Genomic DNA, 15,233 nt, shown 5'->3' with positions numbered 1-15,233 from the left:
CAGTATGCTGTCTGAATCGCCACCAAATTGTCAATTTTAGTGAATTAGACCAATGTAGTGTGATTCAAGAGCAAATGACTGAAAAAGAATGAACGCATTCTTTTTAGTGATTCAAAAACTTAAAGTGAGACCAATGTTGTGTGATTTCATGAGCAGATAGATAGATGCCTCTTATGAATGGGTTCTTTTATTGAAGCAAAAACAAGAGTTATTCCCGAAACGATTGACTCACGAGCCAGATCCTTTAATGACTCATTCAGAAAGATGAATTACCATTTTGAATATATCATAAACACTGCCCTGTACAATTTACAACTTTAGCAGTAAGATGTTTTATTTAACATACTGCAAGCAAAACAGACATTAAAACTGAAATATGCATCATGCTCCGAAAATATTTCATGATAATTTGACTGAGGCATTTACATTACATTCTTGCCATCTCTTCTGGGTATCACTTTGGAGACAGTCATGTTGTCAATTTCTGACATTAAATACTTCAATTCGGATTGATGATGTTCGTCAAAGTGGGATTTTTTCTCGCCCTTGGAGGCGGGAACACTTGAGCAAGCCATTGAAAATCAGTGAAGCAGTGTTTTTGGAATTGAGCCTCGTCCCAATGGGAGTTTGACACACTGCTGCTGTAAATCACTTCCACAAGCAGAAATCAAATTTCTGAAACCTGCGGGTCTCCGTGGGAAAAAAAAAAATCTATCTAATAGAAAGAGATTTTCTCAGCCACAAAGCACAATCCCTTATGACATCCCAAAAAGGCATCACAGCATTGGATTTTCCTTTTTTGCTTTCTTTGTCAGACTTCAGTGAATGGATGAATCAGCCATTTACACAGTTAAACAGCTCCGCACTCTGTTTAGATTCAGCAACTCACCAGCTGTCAGCAGGATCTTAATCGAACCTGTGTCAAAGCTTCCCTCGAACCCTTCAAATGTTGATAGAGGGATTGTTTTTGAGGCAAATGCACTTTTCCTATAGTGAGATCAAAGAGTAAACATGAGAACTTAAGTTTAGACTTGCTAATGGTACATTTTTCTCCCAAGAAACTGCATTAAAAGGCCTGTTATGAGTTTGTTCTTAAAGGAATAGTTCACAGTTGTTCCAAACCTGTATGAATTTCTTTCTTCTGTTGAACACAAAAGAAGATATTTTTAAGAATCTCTGTAACCAAACAGTTGAATGAACCCTATTGACTTCCATAGTAGTGTTGTCAAAAAAGTCGGTACTTCGGTACCAAGTCGGTACTAAAAAAAATTAACGGTTACGGTACCAGCTTTTCTAGGTACCGAGTACCGGGTTAATCCGGTTCTTGATGTGCTGTCCGAAAGGTGCAGAGTTGCGTCCTCTTCATAAAAACACTGAGACATGGCGACCGGCGGCGCTGCTAATGCGTTGGCTCTGAATCCACTTGTTGACAAGAAAGGAGGAAAGAGCCACATATGGAAATATGTTGAATCGGGCTAATGTCATGTTGCCATAAAGGGCCGTTCACACGTTCACATAGCACGTTTTTTTGCGCGTGCAAATTTCAAATGTAGGCACGCGGGAAGCGCGCTCATAATAGAAGCGACGTGCGAGCTTGTTTTTCCAGGCGCGTCACTGTTTATGGTTGCATAGCGCAGACACGCGAGAGCGAGCGCTTGTGGAGAGAAGGAGAAAGCGGTGCAAACTGCGCTCTCCGTGATGACGAGGAAGTATCAGCAAAGAATTAATTGATTTCTAGCCCTTGCATTAGAAATCAGCTACAGGGTTCTCAAGTTTTGAAGACAGGCAAGAGTGACATTTTTGGCAGTTTTGGATTGAATAAAAGTAGGCTACAGTTAAGTCAAATAAAACATGTTTTATCTCCTGTATAGTTTGGTAACACTACAATAAGATACCATTCATTAACATTACTTAATGTGTTAACATCAACACATTGAGTGAACAATATATTTTTACAACATTAATTAATGTTTGTGAATGTTATTTAATACAAACACTTGATTGTTCATGTTTGTTCACTTCATTCATTGTGCATTAAATAATGTTAATAAATGTATTAGTATATTTTTAAATTAACCCCAAGGAGAATAATTGCTACAGTATATAACTATGTTTATTGTTAGGTCATTTTATCTAATGTTATCTAACAAATAGAATCTTATTGTAAAGTGTTTTTAATACTACAGTTTCCATCTTTGTAACTGTGATATACACTTTAATATGTAAATGTTATCTAAATTAAGCTTTGGTGCCGAAATTGGTACCGAGAACCGTGGATTTTCACTGGTATTGGTACCGAATACTGAAATTTTGGTACCGTGACAACACTATTCCATAGTATTTTTCTTCCTACTATGGAAGTCAATGGGGGTCCATCAACTGTCTGGTTCAGGTATGGAATCAGCAGTGTTTCGGTGACTTTTACCATGCGCCTCAGCACTCGGTGACCCCGCTCTGTGACTTTACATGGTCTTCCGCTTCATGGCTGTGTCGCTGTTCTTCCTAAACTCTTCCACTTTCCAATAATACCACTTATAGTTGACTGTGGAATCTCTAGCAGAGATGACATTTCACAAACTGACTCATTGCAAAGGTAGCACCTATCTCAGTATCTCAGAATTCACTGAGCTTCAGAACAACCCATTTTGAATTGAATTCCTTTATTCAGCAAGGACACATTAAATTGATCAAAAGTGTAACTAACTATTTATTATGAAACTATTCATATAACAAACTATCCTCAAACTAATTATTCACAATGATTATTTGAAACTTTTCTTCTTAATCATAAACATTGTTAGTGCATTATTAACATTGTGCAGTGTTATTTTCTTGTCATGTTTTCAGTTTGTTTTAAATTACCGTTTAATTATCATCGTGCTCGTGCTTCACATTTTTCTTCTCATCTTTGTTGACAAAATCAAAAACCCTTTGTTAGCAGACATTGCCGAGAGATAACCACTTTTGATATGCCTTGTAAGACATTGAAGCCGCTCTCTCCTCTTAGCAGGTAATTGTGTTCAGTGTTTGAGCAGCTGTGGAGGTCCATGTTGGACTGCAGGAAAGGGAAATGATGCTGTTGGTGCTCCAGATGCTCAGGTGCTTCTGGCTCACCTTGCCATTTGGCTTCTGTAACCGTGGTAACCGCCCCCCACCCTCCCGTGTCAGCCGGCTGACCTGGCACATCTTCATTTTGGCTGCTGTCATGAAACCTCACAGTGCATCTAAGGGATAATCTGTCAAAATCTGCTTCTTTCAGATAAGGTTTAGAAATTGTGAAGGAATTGCCCTACTAAGCAAGCCTGAAGAAGACATTTCCCCTGTATTCCCAGTGGTCACCTGAGTGTTTGAGTTTATTTTTACTAGAGCACATTGGAGCTGTTGAATAGTTCATTTAACCAAGGCCATTAAAGCATGAAGGAACGGACGTTTCTCCTTGTAAGGAATTTTTAAGGTGTGCTTGATTGAAAACACCACTAATTGTGTTCAATAAGTAATTTGCTAACAAAGTGTGCTAATTAATTAGATGGAGTGTGCGAGTGACAGAAATGAAAGTGAATGAATAAGCAATAAAATCTAAGGGGCTCATTAATTGTGGAAAATTACCAAGAACTCGATTGACGAGTTCACAGTGAATCGTGTGACCTTGCATACTTCAGTCTTGACGTTAATTGCAGTGCTTTGTGTTGGTGTTGACCAATGTTGGTATTCTTCAGATAACTATTAAACACTGATGGCGCTTTCTTGTTTTACAATGGACACTGTGTACAAAGTTTTTTCTATAATTCAGCCATTTGGAGACAATCATTCCATTTATCCCTAAAGCAGTGTTGTGTTTAGAAATACTGTACAGTCAAATACAGGCATACAAAGACATTACTAGCTCACAAGACACACCCAAGCCTCTGTTACTAATTTAAAAGCATAAGTTTTTAGAGCTAGCAACGTGATTTGGGCTGTTTTTTTTTTATTGTGTGCGTGTGTGCGTGTATAAGCAATACACACACACACACAAAAACTTTTTTTTTATCCAAATACTTATTAATGTCCATTTAATTATGATTTATTAGCTTTATTTTATTCATTTATTATTTTGATATGTGATAAGAAAATTACTGTGTAGTGATGCAAAGCTAATAAATAATAAAATAAATGCAAGTTATGTATTTGTGTTAAAAAATTATTCAACTTTCAAGTTTACTTTATTTATATAGCAAATTTAAAACAGTCGCAGACTGACCAAAGTGCTTCACAACAAGAGAACCGAACAAAAGAACATTACGGAACGTAGATGATATTATTATTTTTATTTTGTTTAATGCCCATTTATTTAATAATTATTAGCTTTATTTTATTATTTATTAATTTTATTTATTCTATAATGTGAGAAGAAAGTGACTGTGGAGTGGCGCAAAGCCACTGATTTAAAAAAAAATGTAATTTAAAATTATGTATTTGAAAAAAAACTTTTTTTATTTTGTTAATTTATTATTATTATAACTCAAATACAAATTTAATGCACAAATATGTATTAATTATTAGCTTTATTTATTATGTATTCATTTATTAATTTTATTCATTAATTATTATTTTATTATGATAGAAGAATGTAAATATAGAGTGATACAAGAGACATGAAACTAGCACAGTGATGTAGGAAGTCTTTGCAGCATCATTTTATTATATATCAAGAATAGTGTAATGCTCTGTTATCTCTCTATTACCTTTTTCTCCCTACCCAACCTCACTCTGTACACAATGGTGCATTGCTCCTTTTGTGCTTATCTGTAGGCGTATAGCTGTTCTCCACCAGCTAAATATTCACACCAAAATGCTTTATGGACAATATCAGCCACTTTGCACTTTTGCCCTGTCAGCATCAGCCGAGGGGGATTTATTAAATAATTTCATCGTTTTGGAATACTCCATCAAAGTGATGTTCTGATAAATCAAGCCGCCACCGTCCTCTAATTGCTGCCCTCCCTCTTCTCCCTCTAATATCAGTCCAGCATGACACACCTTGAAAAGTAATGAAACAATTTCTCTTTTTCTCTTCTCGGACCGCATGATGCATCATCTACGTTCCTGCCAAGCTGCGAGCAGACGCACCCTCAGTCACATCCATCACTCACCATCAGAAGTGAATCATCTCTCATGGCTCGGTCTCAATTACAGGGCTCCACGTGTTCCTCGGGACACCCCTTCCTACAGGCTGGAAAGAGTTTGATGCATTTGCAAAAACTGCTGTGAGCCGAGAGGAAATGGGAGAAGAAGGCCAACAGGAAATGAAACACTTTAATTGGTTGCTGTTGCTGGCAGAAGAGGGAGTAGATGCTCATGATCTGTGTTTATGGAGGAACTCAAACCCTGAGGTCTCCTCTCTTCCCATTAATGTTCCCTGTGTGCTGTTAATGAGACTCATTTGACTGTTTAATAACCCAGAATGACTTGGAACGTTGTTGTGACTCACTATTGAAAGCTAATGGTTGGATTTGTATTATTATTTTGATTATATACATATATATGTAGGTACGTCATGGAGGCAAAGAACCACCCGTCACGAAGTGCATTAAAATCGTTTAATGCACAGATGGGCGTGCATTATTATTAGTCAAGTTAATATCCTGATCATATTTTCCAACACATTTTACCAAATCCAAACCACATCAATCTTAATAACTACTATTAATTTTGTATATAATCATTTATAAGTGATATATAATTGTTAATGAAGGCTGGAAGTGAAAAACGCCTTATAGTCATATGTGCATAATTATTAAGTAGGTTTTCTTTTACAGGTAAAATGGGCCAAAAAAGAGATTCACTTGCACTAAAAAGCGAATAATTATTAAATGGCCATGAGAAGGATGCAATACTATAGAAATTGCTAAATTAAGGTGTGACCACTAGACAAGATGCCGTGTGTGTGTGTGTGTGTGTGTGTGTGTGTGTTGGTGCGTGCATGCTTGCATGCGTTTGTTTATTTCTGCTAGCTGGTTTTTTACACCTACATCAAAGATAAAATAATGTTAACAAATTATTTATATATATATATATATATATATAATACTTCTACTGCATTTATTAATGTTAATTTCAACAACTAATGCTAATTTAATGTATTACTATTGCATTTTTAAAATCACAAGTTGTAATTATTAACATTAATTAATAGTTAATGCACTAACGTTATCACAAATGAACTGGATATTTAATGTAATGTTACCATTTTTTATATATATATATATATATAATGTGTGAAGTCTTGTCTTCATTCTCTGTGGAGATATAGTTTTTGAACTATATGAACTTTATATCACTCTGCCCTTTCCAAACAGCAAACAGAGAGAAACTTTTCCAACTGCTGCGCCCTCCTGTCTTGTGCAGTGGATGATAACTTTTTGCTCTGTCCACGGTTATGTGGTATCATCTTCAATAATTCATGAAGTTTGTGCCAATTTGTTTCAGTCACAGAGGCATGTACCTTGCGCATGCAATTGTGTGGTTCACTTCCTGCATTTATAAATGAGTGTAAGCCATCAAAATGATCAATGGGATGTTCCCCTTGACATTAGCAGAGGGTCCGGCTTTCATTTTAAAATGAGTATATACAAACTTTATTTAGAAAAATTAGGAAGTTTGTTTCACTGCTCTGTGGCAGAGATTCATTTAAAATAACTAGAAATAAATTGGAAATCTGACTAAAAGCACACCAGTTGTGTATTCCGACATCTGGTTTGGGTAGTCTCTTGGTTATGAATAGTAATGTCTCATCATTTATGTCTCCCGCATAACTGTTTTATTGCATAAAGGGGAGGCAAGCGTTGGGAGCCCAGAGCTCTTCTCAGCCTGATGTGCATTAGCATAACCTTTGATTAACTGTTTTCCCATATGGCCCTTGTGGTGCTTGGATGTTTAATTTCCCACACAAAGGGCTGCAACGAGCCTTCCATTAGGTGAGAACAGCATCGTTTCATGCCAAGAACTGAGCTTGATGTCCACGAGTAAAGCATTTTGCCTCTTATTTACCTAAGAGGAACTCCAGTTGTTTTAATACAACTTTTTTTTTTTAAAACAGCAAGTTCAGTAGTGCCATTTTAAATCACATATAAAAGTGTAGGAATCTTTGCATTAGATAAATGATCAAACCAGTGGCATTTATTTTAAAGAAATATTGTATATTTATATAGTAATATTAATATAATTAAATTCATAATATAAATATGTATGAATTTCTAGTGTGTGTGTAACAAATTGTATTATTGTATAACTTAATTTGTGTGTATATGTATATTAATATAGATAGATAGATAGATAGATAGATAGATAGATAGATAGATAGATAGATAGATAGATAGATAGATAGATAGATAGATAGATAGATAGATAGATAGATAGATAGATAGATAGATAGATAGATAGATAGATAGATAGATAGATAGATAGATAGATAGATAGATAATTTTATAGGGAAGTTTAGTGGCGTTAGTATTTCGTTATCTATTTTTATTAATTATATTATAATCTAATGTAATGTAAACAAATAAGATAATCGCTGAAGCTGAAAGTGTATGTATATATTTACCCAAAACACTATTTACGCTGAATTAACCTAAATTGAGAACAGAAACTGTCCTTTATCAGTTTACAGGGGTGTTAGTTGATGTAACACCTCTGTGAGTGAGCCAAGCAGCCATGTTATTGGCCAATGCCAATAATCTCCATGTCTGTCACTCTTAGGCAGCTTCCATTCAAATCTAAAATTGTTGCGTTCCATACTATTGCTATTTATGCAATATTCAGGTCACAGTACTAGGGTTAACATGTTCAGCACAGACTTACTCCATTTTTTTCACATTATATGTTTGGTCTCTGGTTAAAATGTATTTCTTCAGTAGGAGTGATAGTGTCCTCATGCCCCAGTTGCTGGATGTCATTTTGGCTGTCATTTCTTTTGCGCTTATCATGATTTGAACCACACCAGCAATCACATGCTTTTCCCTCCATCTCTCAAAGGTGACATGACTAATTAGTGTGTTTTTTCAGTCACAAGCACATTAATAAATGTCATTAATTGCCCAGAATGAAATACTCAATCAAAAAAACAAAAAGAATGGATATCAATAATCTCACATCCCCCAAGCCACCCAATCAAAGAGAGATGGACCTTGGCTAATACAGAAAGTCACAACATTACTTGAAGAGTTATGACTTTGTCTACCTAGGCTGTAATTCATATTAAAGATTTTCTGATGTACTGCCATATTCAGGTTTCAATGAGTAACCTCATAAACATCCAATGATTTAGCACGTGACTCAGTCCTCAGGGTGTCTGTTGTAATGCAATAGTAATTTCATCATTCAAATGAAACATGTCTGTTGTGACATGAGTGTTTCTGTAAGCCGTGCCTCCTCATATGATGAAAACCTGCTCAACAAATTGGATGTAAAACCTATAGGTCTTAAATTCAAAAGCTGGTGCTGTCAGGCCTGTTGAATATTTAATGACGCAATAAAGCAGGGCCATAAAGGAACTAAATAGATAAGTTTGTAATTCAAATGCTCCATATGCAGGCTAAATTATGTATTTCCAATGCCTTTTCAGTTACATTCATGTATAATAGAGGTGGAGGCCAGGCAATTCTAATAAATGATACATAGCAATTGATTCGGTTCTTCTGGTGAATATAGAAATGTAAATCCTATGAGTTGTAATGTATCTTGTTTCCCATTATAGATGATGTGAGTAAAATTTATCATAACGAGTGGGCTGTATTCCCAAAAGCAGTTTCAAATGGTGTGGCGTAGAGACACGTGTGTCATATTCTTTTGGTCACAAGGGAGTTTTTAACTGATATCAAAGCATTTTCAGTACAATGAGGAGTAGAGCGTTTAATGGAACTATGATTTGCTGTTGTGGAGAGTTTAGTAGACAAGCGGATGGAGTTTTAATGTCTGCTGTTGTCTCATTTGCACAGACATTGAATGCATTACACCAAGGCCTAACCAGGCACATGACAAGCGATAAATATGAAATGTTTTTGTCCTAAACAGCTTTGACCATGACAATACATTTTGTTAGCTGTTTGGCCTCTATTTTTGTTATGTCATGCTGAGTAATTGGGTTGCTAAATGCGATTATACATCAGCATGTCCGCGATATTGAAAAGGTCACAGTTGGCAGATACAGTCTGGAAGAAGTCATGTCTAAGTTAAAAATGTTGGGGTTGGTACGATTTTTAGGGATTGTTAGTTCCCTTTCAGTCGGTCACTTTCGACGTACGTCTCCGTTCCCTCCTTCAGGGAACGAGGGTTACATACGTAATCGAGATGCTTTTTTATTATTATTTTTCCCCACTGGGAGTCTATGGGAGCTCTATAAACCATAAGTAGGATAATTATGAAAATTGGCACACTTGTAGTGATGGTAATGAACATTAATCTGACCAACTTTGGGGTCTCTAAGACCAACTCTATAGCACAACCACCAGTTCAAAAAAATCACTTTTGAAATGGTTATAACTTCTGAACCCTTTGATCTAGAAAAATGAAACTTAGTACACCTGATTCCTCTCATCATGCTGATCACATTCAACGTCTTACATTAAGACTGTGAAAGACATTTTGTACAGTGAAAAAGTACACTTTTCAGTTTTTCTACTTATCCTCCTCCAAATTTTGTCCAATTCTTATGGAAATTGGCTCAGTTGTCCTGCTTAATATTTTCTTGTAAACTATGATAGTTTTTTCAGCTAAAGTACTGAATGGTAGCAAAAATGTCCGAATTGTACATAAAACATTTGGTGGCTTATTATTAATAAGAAAATATGCATAGAAGCAATAGTGGTAACACATTTTCCAAATGCATAGCACAAAAAATGTCATGTGACTAAATAGTTTGTTCAGAGATGATTGGCTACTACCTCCCAGAATTGTCAAATGAATGCTGTCAATCCACCCACAATGAAATCTCACTGGTCCTCAGTCATCTTTTAAACCACATTTTAAACATCAAATATGTTCTGATCAGCCAATCTGATGAGATTTGTCAAATTGCACAGCATTTTCACTTTCACTTGTAGGTGTCGTATCTGGTTAGGACACTGTGTTTGTGTTTGTACAATAAGCCTATTACATCCGTCCATATTCACCAGTGTACACCTGATTGATTTTTTAATACACAAAATAATAAGAATCCTTATTGGATTATCCAATTGAAATGATGCCAATATTCTTTCTTTCTCTCACACTGTTAACAGTCAAATACCTAGCTGTATCAGTGTTTCTCCCCCTGAAGACTAATATATTCATATATTAATACATGTCAGAGGTGGGAGGTTTGGAGCGATTTGTTTGAATGTCTCGTGAAATGTGAGACATTTGCATTTTGTTTGTCACAGTGGTACGATATAAAGTGGGTTCTATCCCCGGAGGGAATCTGCACCCGTGTGATTGAATCTCCCTGATTTAATGCACTCATCACTGACCTGTGTTTCATTCTCTCTCTCTCTCTCTCTCTCTCTCTCTCTCTCTCTCTCTCTCTCTCTCTCTCTCTCTCTCTCTCTCTCTCTCTCTCTCTCTCTCTCTCTCTCTCTCTCTCTCTCTCTCTCCAGGAATGTGAGTTCAGCAGGAGAGGAGGCTCGGAGGCGGATGAGAGAGTGCGAGGGTCTGACTGACACGCTGCTTTTCGTCATCCAGACTTCTCTCGGAAGCAGTGAGATTGATAGCAAGGTACACTTTCCTCTCGGGATCTGTCCATCTCTCCTTGTGCTATAAAGGCAACCTGTTGTAAAAGTTTTTATGTGTGTGTGTACCGGTGCGTGGAACGCTCTGTAACAAATAAACAGCTCTGTGGTTGGCTGCTCTCTGAAGGTTGCGAATGCTCGCTCTTCTAAATGGCGTTCTTTAATCATGATTTAACTGGCAGCCCTTCGTCAGGCCCAGCCTGCTAATAGAAGAGCGGAGGGGATGCATCCGTCCTAATGAGAATTGAAGAGCAGAGGGTGTGAATGTTGGAGCGTGAACACAGTTCTTTCCCTCTGGTCATTTTCAGACTTTCCCACAATTCTCGCTGTCTAAATCCCCCTGTGGCGCGCTCTCAACCGTCGCTCTTCACAGTTTCCAAATGCACAGCACTTGTATAGCCTGTATGTGGAGGATTTTGAAAATTGCTCAAAGGGTTAAATAAACAGTTCTGCCGAAAATGTCAAATAATTTGTCTCACTGTCATGTCATTCCAAATCTATATGACTTTCTTTCATCAGCAAAACACAAGAGAAGATATTGTGAAAGCTAGTGAATAGGCTATAGCCTGTTAACTGTCACTCTCCGGTGGCGGGGCACTTGGCACGCTTTTTTAGTGCCTTTTTTCCCTATCACATATTTTAGTAATCATTAAATGAGGTATCATTCGTAAGCTTAAACTCAGAAACCATCCTGTGATAACCGTTTTGAAATCACATTGCAGCATTATAATTGTTTTGCATACTCTGACAGTTTTGCGCAATTCAATTTTTTTTAATTATGCTAGTATTTACGCGAATGCTTAACATACAGCTGAACGCACAGCCTTTTAAAGTATACTCTGTTTGCTGCTTGACACATGCACACTAGAAAACTTCATCCTTGTTCTGTGTCTGCGCTTTTTCTCTCCAGTGTTAAAAATGTCTTTGTACTTGTTTAAACTAGAGTTGCGGTATCTCTTATCCCCCTCGTACAAGTGAGTCTATGCAGACGACTGTTGATGTCGCCATCTCCAGTAGTCAGTTGTTAGGTCAATCTCATCCAATTCTTTTTCGACTGTGAAGCAACAGTCAGAATTTGAGACGCGTGTGCGAGCTGAGCGTATGTGCGATTAGACAAATCTGTTTGCGCACATAGTACAGTATACTGATGATGAAATTTACATCACCCTTGAGCATCACCCTTGAGTAATCTGATCTGTTTTGTGCTAAGCATAGAAAGCATGTATAATGGGCTTGGCCACTGTACCATTTGTCCCCATTTTACTGTGACTTTTGAATTTTGTCTTAAATTAAAAATACTAAATCTGTAACACTTCCTGTAAATGCACCTCCAACCCATGGCTACTCCTTTTCTTCTTCCTTATGCCCGTTTAGCTCCTTTTAGAGCACTAAGCACTCTTTTTCATCCATCAACATCAACCATTTCACTCAACACATTGGCTTTAAAAAAGGTCAATCACCCTAATCCCTCCTATTTCTTTGTGTGGTGATTTGGAGCTGTTTTCACCAGGTGTTGGCCCAGCAGAGCTGTAATTGCTGAAAGCATGCCGCCCGTGGTCTTAATGTGCTGTTAACCCTGTGGTTGGTCAAGCTCACTCCTGTTGACTTTTGCATTTAAAATGAGGACTTTCTAAATTGCTGCCAGTAAGAGAGATGGTGTTGCCCCAAATGTCGCCATGTGCAATATTCATTCTGTCGCACATTTCCAGGGAAATCTCAGCAGAACTTGTTTCGTTTTCCTCAAACACCATGGGATAAAGCAAAGCCAGCCCTGTCTGGCACAGAGAAGGGCTTTTGTGAGTCAATATGTTTCCGTACGTCTAAAATGCCAGTGCATAATTCTCAGAGCATTTCTCTGATTACAGTCATTATATTTGTTTGTGCAGGGAATGGTCCTCCTCATTCCATAATGGGGGGGAAAGAAAAACATGGAGATTGTGAAAAACACTCGTTTTTCATCATCATTTTGCAAGCATTTATTTTCTATTTTCTGCTGTCAAGCATTGTGCCTGCTCTGCTGTGTCTCCTTGTAATACCCTGTTAAATGGAGTGTGAGCCGATGGATTTGGCTGGTCATTTTTCCCCATCTGCGGGTATATCCTTTAATCACATTTAAATGGGAGACCGTGTCAGACGTATAATTAAGTACTTTCATATACTTAGTGCCAATGCGGCCTACACTCCCAGCCAACACTCTAAGAAAGATGAGACAGAGGAAATAAGGAAGTAAGACGAAGTGAAAGAGAGACATAGACAGAGGAAAATATAAGGGTGGAATAGAAGAAGGTCTTGAAATAGAAGCTAGGTTTTAAACACAGTTGGACATAACCTTGTTATCTTTGACAGGCCCTAGGAATGTCAGTGTTTTCTCAAATACAGGGATCTCAAAGTCAAATCACCTAATAGTAAACAAATTTTTAATAACCAAAGGCCTAACCAAAATTCAGAAAGTAAAACACTGAGACACCTGCTATAATGGCTGCTTTTGTTTCTGAACTCTTGTTATTCGTTATTCAGCTAAACGGCTGAACAAGGAGTGCATGTAGAGTGTTGTGTGTGAGAGTGAACAAATGTGTGTGTCCTCCTGTCTTCTGTCCAGCATGAGTTGAATAGATGAAGTTTGGCCCCTCTGGCCAGATGGGCTCTATCAAGAGCTCAGTGAAGCTAGACTAATACCTGCCCAATATCTGTCTCTCTCTTTCTCCGTCAGACCATAGAAAACTGTGTATGCATTTTGAGGAACCTCTCGTATCGGCTTGCGGCTGAAACGTCTCAGGGACAGCAGATGGGGACGGACGAGCTGGACGGCCTCCTGTGTAGCGACGCGGGCGGGAAGGACGGAGAGACCTCAGGCTGCTGGGGAAAGAAGAAAAAGAAGAAGAAGTCTCAGGACCAGGTGGGCCGTTAAGTGCTGCATTTACAGGCATTTGTAACTGTGATGTGACCCTTACCTGCTGACAATAACTAGAACACATTTTGCTTGGGAATCAAGGTTCAAAGTAACATGAAAGAGGGTCTTTAAAGTCAACATGAAATCAAATTCCAAAGAAGTGCCTTATTTTCTTTAAAGTGCCCCATTATGCTATTTTAAGGTTCCTAATTTTGTTTTGATGGTCTCTTACAATAGGTTTACATGCATCTGAGGTCAAAAAACACTTTAATTTCTCAATATACATTGCAGCATCACCTCATTTCTCAGTGTCTCAAACTGTTTGATAAAGGATTACGTCTCTCTAAACCCTTCCTTTCCGAGAGCCTACTCTGCTCTGATTGGTCAGATGACCTAGTATATTGTGATTGGTCTACCTCTTTCAGCGCGTGTCGGAAAAGAAACACAAGACTGACAACCTAACAAGACACACCTTGGAACAATCAAACTAATCAACAGGGAAAACTACAACGAACTACAAACATGGCACTAGAAACAGGAAATACAACAAAAGTCCTTACAAGACACGGGGAACATATAACAGACTAGAGATAGAAGCTTTATTTCACAGTAAAATGCTTTTCTGGTTTTGAAAGAGAACCGAGCATAAATTAGACTAAAATATGAATAACACAATTAACATTTTCGACACACACCCCTCGTCGCCTCAGAATAATCCCAATTTATGTTTCAGTGAGTTCCCCAAATTACAGATTTTCACGCCAGCCTTTTATCAATTACTTCCTTTCCAAACGTAACGCTCACCGCCTACACAGAAACACACCGTCAGACAGTGAGTTTCCCCAGGGACGCGCTCTACGGCTGATAAATCACGGTGTTTGTGGGCGTCAGACTAAAGGGAGGAGGAAAAAAAAAAAAACCTTTTTACAGGCAGCTCCTCCATAGCAGAGGAATCTCTTCATTAATCTCACGCAAGAAAAAGCCAGCCGGCATCCTCCGTGCAGACGTGGAGGTGGGAGAGCAGTTGTGTAACACAACTCCCTCTGGAGATGTCCCGATCCAGAGGAGCCATAAAGCTAATAGCCAGTGATATACTGTAGCCAATAATAGCTGAATATAATCCTCTATAACTTTGATACTAGCTAAAATAAGACCTGCGTTCGCTGCAAGAAAGAGATGTCCATCACAACACTCTCCAGTCTCTACATCCCTAACAAGAAGCAGGGACAATTTTAATGCAGTCAGATTCGAATAATACATCAAAGCTACTGCTCTGTTGAGATTATGAGCGCATAGACTGTTTTATTAAACATAGTTTGGGGATATTTTGCATTTTCTTTTGCAGTTAAATATTTTTCCCTCATTCATCGCCTCAAACACCCGTACATAAGTTTGCAGATCTGTTTTAGGATTCAGTCAGATGTGTCCCCTCCAATCAGATTACAGAAAGGAAGGAGATGCAAGGATAGTCTATACCTGTTGTCCTGTAAAAAGAGGGCCATTTCTCCCCATTACCTAAGGTGCCCTCTCATATCATGTGCCGGAACTTTTCCTCAGCCGAGACGTTTTGAAAGAGGACACCTGGGCCTCCGGGCAAC

At 38.0% G+C, this 15,233-nt stretch overlaps 1 protein-coding gene across 3 annotated transcripts in view; it reads left to right on the top strand.

Moving 5' to 3' along the window:
- The window catches only part of ctnnd2a (catenin (cadherin-associated protein), delta 2a), a 323,353-nt gene that overhangs the window by 259,640 nt on the left and 48,480 nt on the right, over window positions 1-15,233 (top strand). For all 3 annotated transcript variants that reach the window (XM_056248935.1, XM_056248934.1, XM_056248936.1), the window contains 2 exons: window positions 10,614-10,731; window positions 13,456-13,641. In XM_056248935.1, coding sequence (XP_056104910.1) covers window positions 10,614-10,731; window positions 13,456-13,641 — 304 coding nt within the window. The remainder of the gene's footprint in view (window positions 1-10,613; window positions 10,732-13,455; window positions 13,642-15,233) is intronic.

Source organism: Rhinichthys klamathensis, unplaced genomic scaffold, assembly GCF_029890125.1.
Source record: "Rhinichthys klamathensis goyatoka isolate OS25496 unplaced genomic scaffold, OSU_Roscu_1.1 h1tg000059l_1, whole genome shotgun sequence".
Taxonomy (NCBI): Eukaryota; Metazoa; Chordata; class Actinopteri; order Cypriniformes; family Leuciscidae; genus Rhinichthys; species Rhinichthys klamathensis.
This window is presented reverse-complemented; position numbering and strand designations above follow the sequence as displayed.